We start from the raw sequence: 7010 nt of genomic DNA, 5'->3' as shown, positions 1-7010 counted from the left end.
AATTCTTTCAAATTTTAGATAACAAATGTTAAAATTAATTATTAGTAAAAAATTAAACTCTTTCACATGAAAATAATAATTAAAAATCTTGTTATTTGACTTTTTTTATCTACAAAAATTCCGTTTTTTTTTTTTAGTCGACAGGACTTTTATTCCCTACGATTTTTTTATAAAAGTAATTTTATAAATCTTTTGTACCATAATCTATAATGTCAAGACAAAACCGACATAATTTTAAAAAATTTATATTTCTATAATGTTATTACGGATAAAAATACTAGTATATTATATATTTATCCCCACAACTTAAAATTTCTAGATCCACTGTTTGAAAGAATCAGTCGTGTCATCATAGCAGAGAGGGTGTATAGAAGACACTCCCCAAGACCGCATTGTTAGGGAACTTCCTCAATAACAGGCTCCCTCCTCCCGTTTGAGATGGTGCCTTCCATCACATATACACCGTGTTGAGGAACTATATTACTCTCTTAGTTTGCTATGAATGCACCAATTTGGTCAATGTACAACTATTTCAAATAGAGTAAATTATAGATGGTTGGTGATGCAATTAATCCCATGAAAATAAAAGGTACAATTCCAAAATAACAAAATTTAAAAGAATACCCTCCAAGGCACCACAAAATCTTATTATGATAAATTGTAATCAAATACATTGATTATTTTGAGACAGAGAGAGCAGACTAAAAATAAATCGTGATGGAGTTAATCTTGTAAAAAAAATAATAATAATAATAAAGAAATAGAAGAAAACGGCACAATCCAAAAATTAAAAAAAAAAATTCTAAAAGAACCTGCAAGGTACCGCCACCCAAAATCCTAGTGATAAAATACGGATCATCGGTAACCATCAATGTCAACTGTGAAATATGAAAAATTGAACTTAAATAATTGGCAATTTACCAAGAAAGAAGATGCAAGTAGCTTTGATCAAAACCTACCTATTTAGCCTCTCGAAAATAATCTTCTCCACGAACGGCGTTGTTTAGGCCTGGGCTTAACATCCTTGCCTGTAAGAAAGCCAAGAGCTTGGAATCAGATATTAGCTGGTTTAGCGGGATGTTGGGACATCTAAAATTCACAAAGAAACAACAGAAACAACCAAAGATGTAAGGACTGCATAATGTTTATTGCCATCTATTTTTCAAAGCGTTAATAAAGCTTGAAGTCTTATGGTGACACCTTGAAGTCTTCCCGCCTGAAATAAAGCTTCTTCTGCAATGGGTCGCCACTGTTCTGCACAAGAATAATTGATTCCCAGTCCAACACTAAGTCCCCTCAATAGATGCACTGTCCGAAGTACCGAAAACAGTTCTTCTGGGAAAGACTAGCATAACCAGCCACAAACAATTTTAGGAAATTTAGTTAGGGAAAGTAGAAGCATAGAATATTAAGAAGTTATCTCCACCTTGTTCTGTTACAATAAAAGCTGAAAACATATTCTCCCAAATTTAACGACCAGGAACTAAAAACTGAAAAAGATTTTGCCACCAACATTATAAAAGGATTGGAATTTTCCATCTCGTACATAGTGTAACATTCAAAGATATGACATTATGATCTATATAAAGGAAAAAAGACTCATCATGCGAGGAGCTAGCCAACCAGGAGTTTTTGGTCCTGCCTAAAACCCATTAAAATTTGCCCCCATTTTCCCTTTAAACTTTAGTTATCCTGGAATTAAGTTTTATTTTTATCAATAACTGACACCTGCTGCATCTCAAACTAATGGCTCTAAATCCGGCTTCTAACACTTCATCTCTCCTTAGACTAGTGTAATCAAATTATCTGACATGTTATACAGTGACCTTACCCTGATTAATAAAACCAAATTGTTTCTCACAATAAAAGCATCTTAACACACGAATTTAGTAGCATTCTTACTAATACATAAGGAGGAACAAACAAATAAATATTTGGACTCGAAAACATACTTGAACCCCGATTTTCTTTATTGAAGACTCCTCTGAGAAAGGTTGCAGCATTGTGACCCCAGGAGGCAATTTTGTATCAAACATCGTCGTTGCTAGTCTAAACAATTCTTGTTGCTCATTTTCACAATTGCTAATGGTTTCTATACCAAGCTCCCTATAAAGTAATATTAAAACGAGTATTTAGATCTACAAAATTGAACATAACATAAATTGTTGACATTTTCATTTCAAAATCAGGAAGTTAACTTAAAAAGAGACATCTGTCCTACAATGATCTCTGTATGTGCCAAAGCATATAAAATGTCATGGACATGATGTTGTGATAAAAATCTACCAATTTTGTTGAGCTAAATTGAGATTCAAGTGACAGTTTCTTTTAACTTTGCATGATGACAAATTTAGAAATTTTCTCAATAAAAAGACTAGTTAGGGTCATCAAATCTGATTTTACTAACAAAGAATTAATTACTTTAGACTTCCTTTCCCCCTATCTTATCTATCTCACTTTTGTGCTTCATACTCCACATATCAAGGCTTATCAAACTCATTATCTTGTGTTCATTTGTTCTTATTTTCAACAAACAACAGTAGACGAGACTTAAATATATACTTCAATACCTATAGCTTTTTGCAGCTCTCAATTGGTCACCATCAGCAATTGCAAGAACTAGATTAGCATAACCAAGCCTCAATGGTTCTGGGAGATCCTTCACCTGCCCATAGTCCAGCAAGCCAACCTGACTACAGGAAATGCAAACATTAGGGAATTTACAAGATATAAATTTATATTAGGGCATCAAGTTTTGAAACTAATTTTCAATATCATACAGAAGTCATTTCCATATTTAATATCTTGATGAAGGTCGAATTGGTTGAGTTTTTACTTAATGAAAGAAAGTGACTATTTTAACTAGAAAGATCACATTTCAAAGATATGAGCATATTTAGATAAAGAAACATTTAAGAACATACAAGAATATATATACATATATGGCAGCTGACTTGCCTCTGATCCTTTACAAATCAGGATATTTCCTGGGTGAGGATCTGCATGGAAGAATCCACTTTTCAATATCATTTGACCATAAGCTAGAGTCAAGCTTTGAAGAATCTTCCTGCACTTTTACAGCATAGTTAATAGTGTGATATGCATAGAACTACGTGCATCAGAATGAAGAATTATCCACATTCAGAATCTCTAAGAAGAAGAGCTAATGTTCCTATTTATTAAAACTTCACCATCCCCTCTATGCTCCTGATTCTCTCATCTATATCCTCCCAAAAATTATGGACATGAATGAAATATATTCGAAGTTGAACAAGTGACAAGAATATCAAAATTCAGAATTTAGGTTATATATAAGTATTATTTAAGGCAATATTGTGATATAGTAGATTCATATAGGATAGCTGAGAAGCTTACTGCTTTGCTGCTGCTGCTGCCCTACCACGAGGGTTTATGCCTCTCTTTGCTATTTCATCACCAAGGTTCATTATTGGAATCCCATCAATAAACTCCATCACCAGTACCCTCCTGTACAATCAAGGAAGCATAACATAACCAAAAGAAGTTAACACTAACAAAATACGCATGGATCATAGCTTTCTTGGTCATTTGAAGATTATCAAATATGTAACAGCAACTATTTTGCCATACGGGATTTCTTATGTTCGTCGTTCTTTTCACTTCATCCTAGTTTTTAACAACAAAGAGGCATTTCATAACATACCATGCATGGTATAGCAACCATAAAATTTACTGTGCTTGATTCTCAAAGCACAATCCTCACAACTATATGCACAAAATACTAGTGCTCTAACATTCAAACTCTTAGATTATTTTATTGTTAATGTGTAAGAAACCTATGTTACCAATATCATAGTGCAGCAAGAAAGGGAAAATGGAGAAATAGACAGATAGCAATAAGGAATAGTGGGAGGATAATATTTGTGAACAACACAGCTAAGTTAGCAAAGGGAATGAGGCAGTTAGAACTATATAGGGTGCAGGAAAGTGCTGTGAATAATACATAGGGTTTTGTCTACATAATATTACTTAATTTATCCAATCAGAAAAGCTAGTTTACCTCAAAAACTCATTTTATTAGATAACATAAGTTAATGCTGCAAGCACCAAGACATTTGAAAACAATATACGGGTGACATCTCTTCAAAATAATACAATAAGTTACCAATCTAGTTCATTATTAATATTTCGAAGCAGATTATCAAAAATCCTTTTTGCTGCATAACATACCTAGTAACCATATCTCGTATTACCCGTGGAACCAAAACAGGAGCCCTTCTGTTATTTTGATACAAGAACTTTCTAATACATTCCATCGCAGCAGCTTCCCTCTTGAAATCAAATTCATAGCCAATCTAGAATGTCACATATTTTCATTAGAACAAGTCATAGTAGGTTGTAGGAAGAACCTTAACATTAACATCACTGAGTTATTACAAGTGAGATAAAGAAACTACATAAAAAAAAAAAAAAAAAAAAAGGGCCTTTGTTAATATATGCAGCAAAAACAAATAAGATCCAGCTAAATACTGCACTGGTTTTTCGTTCATAAATCTCATTAGTAACACTATGCAACTAATATTTTTAACCAAGTTATGTCAGATTTAAGTTCAAGAAGTTGTCAACAGTTCAACGAACTTCACTCTGGCATAAACACTCAGTCGAGATTTAATCACAAAATGCTACTTGTGAGAGTGATAATATATTGTATTCCGATAAAAGTTGCTGATACATGACTCATAAGAGTACAAGAAACAAATAAGCTGCATGAAGTCAGATATGACAGAAACTTCCTAACCACTCGATTATATAATATACTCCCCAGCATGTTTCTATTATGAATTGCATACACAACCCATCCATCAATCGCTTTCTATATAATAAAAGTACCTAATAAAGTTTATTCTTAATAGGAACTTCTATTTAATCGGCAACTGGGGAAAAATGCGAGTAAGTTCTGTCCTTTGATAAGAATCCTACTAATTAACAAACCAATAAAACAAAATAGGGGAAAAAAGGCATGCATTAATTATCAAATAATCCATGTAGTATAATAAAGCTAACGAACAAATCTAGCAAGCAAATAACGGGCACCTGTTTTTCCATTTCCTTTGTCACCGAATATAGATCAAATTTGATATCTGTCTTTTGCATGTACAGAGCGAAAGCTTGCAAGTTACGGAGATCTGTCATCATCAGATCCTGAACGCCAGGATGTTGAACCTATTATATGCTAAAGAAATCAGAATCAGAAGTTTAGTGGTGTCATGAGGTCACAAGACTAATCACTTATCAACCTCAATTACCTTGACAACAACATCACTTTTATCCCCTCTCAGTCTTGCTTTATGAACCTTGTATGAGAAAAATGGATTTGTCAGAAACATGGTACTGAATGTTCATAAGAATATAGGTCTGTCAAAATATACTTATTCCGAGTTATCACCAAACAGAATGAATTGCTTTGGCATAACAACCATAACATTACTCTAAGGCCCACCCTTAAAGAATAAACATGCGTAAGAGGGAAAATTTTTAAGAAATAGCACGCAACAGGACTTCTTTAAATTCCAAGATAAAACAGTGATTCAACATAAAACATGCACGAGTAACTTAAGAGCAAGTATCAAGGAAAAATCTAAGAAATGTTGATAGGATCATAAATAACAATCCGTTACTGATATCCTAATATATCATATCAGCACAATCAGAAGCATAAGCATGTGTTCTTGAGGGCATTGCTGAGACAGCAGAACAGAAATTTCACACCGACCTGAGCAATCGAAGCAGAACCAAGGGGTTCCATATCAAATCTATCAAACACATCGTCAATACCCTGTCCTAGCTCATTCTCCAGTATCAACTTTACAGTTTGAAATGGGGTCGCAGGAGCCTGATCACACAGCGTGACAAGCCTTCTCACCCACGCAGCCGGGGCTAGGTCAGGCTTCCCTAAAATTTGTGCGATCTGTTCCACAATGTTATGTTCAAATCAAAGATACAACATCATGAGCACACCAATCATAATCGAAACTTAAAAACACCAGCTGAAAATGCAAGTCATAAAAGTAAGCCAAAAATTCAAAGCTGGTCCATAATTTTTCCAAGGACAATGTAAACCAATTGAACAAAAATGCGAAATCCAAACTAAAATACAACTATTCACAGTAACTAAAATGTGATTGAGAAAATAATCTGAAAGGGGAAAGAAAACCTTGAGGAAGAAACCACCGAGGTCGGCACACATGGCGTAAACCTTGTCAGCAGCGAGCTCGTGCTGCCTTTCCCACAATGCTTCTCGCTTCTGCACATCCCTCTCGAAATTCACTCTCACTTGAAACACCTACCAATTCAAAACCACTCGCAATTCAATGAATAAACAAGTAGACTACGCTACAGGACCGTTGCAAAGGGCGAAACTGGTAGGAGAGCTTCTCTCTTATGTCGTTGATATCGACAGGGGGAAACATCACTCACTCACTTAGCTAACTATTTCTCTTCTCTTCTCTTCTGCTGCATATATGTATATATATTCGTTGTTCTTGTATAGTATACTGTATAAGCATACGGTATCAGAGATTGGCAGCTCGAACACAAATTGAGATATCTCAATGTATGTCAGTGGCATGCCATATTTGGGTTGCAAGGCTTTTTGTTTTTGTGATTCAGAAGCGTTTGGATGTTGTTATAGGTTGCACGTTATGTCACCTTCACTCATCGCTTACTAGGATAAACCGGTGGTGGGTGCACTTTCTTTCTTTTCCCTTCTTTTCTTTTCTTCTCACTCTGACTATGTGAGGCTCCTAGAGTGGATTAGGGAAATATTCTTCTGTGCTTCGTTAGCATGATTTATGCGTGCTTCACATTTCATAAATTATATACACAACTATTTATTTATTACATATTTTTCAAAAAGATATTTTAAATTAAATAAATAGTTATGCATCTTCTAAAAGGAAATCTATGAGTACAATTCACAGAGTCATAGATTGCTTGGATTAGGGGACCATACATTGCTGCCTAAAACTTGG

The 7010-nt window shown here is 34.4% G+C and overlaps 1 protein-coding gene across 1 annotated transcript; it reads right to left on the bottom strand.

Annotated features, from left to right (window-relative positions):
• Window positions 1–620: 620 nt before the first annotated feature.
• LOC107491118 (uncharacterized) lies at window positions 621–6607 on the bottom strand. The gene is made up of 13 exons (XM_016111885.3): window positions 6548–6607; window positions 6194–6322; window positions 5753–5947; window positions 5286–5333; window positions 5074–5202; window positions 4210–4334; window positions 3376–3486; window positions 2959–3067; window positions 2571–2689; window positions 1953–2106; window positions 1201–1345; window positions 960–1028; window positions 621–878 (listed from the first exon to the last, which is right to left on the bottom strand). The coding sequence occupies exons 1-12, from the start codon at window positions 6605–6607 to the stop codon at window positions 964–966; spliced, it is 1389 nt and encodes a 462-aa protein (XP_015967371.2). The 3' UTR covers window positions 621–878; window positions 960–963.
• Between the last annotated feature and the right edge of the window lie 403 nt (window positions 6608–7010).

Source organism: Arachis duranensis, chromosome 1, assembly GCF_000817695.3.
Source record: "Arachis duranensis cultivar V14167 chromosome 1, aradu.V14167.gnm2.J7QH, whole genome shotgun sequence".
NCBI lineage: Eukaryota > Viridiplantae > Streptophyta > Magnoliopsida > Fabales > Fabaceae > Arachis > Arachis duranensis.
This window is presented reverse-complemented; position numbering and strand designations above follow the sequence as displayed.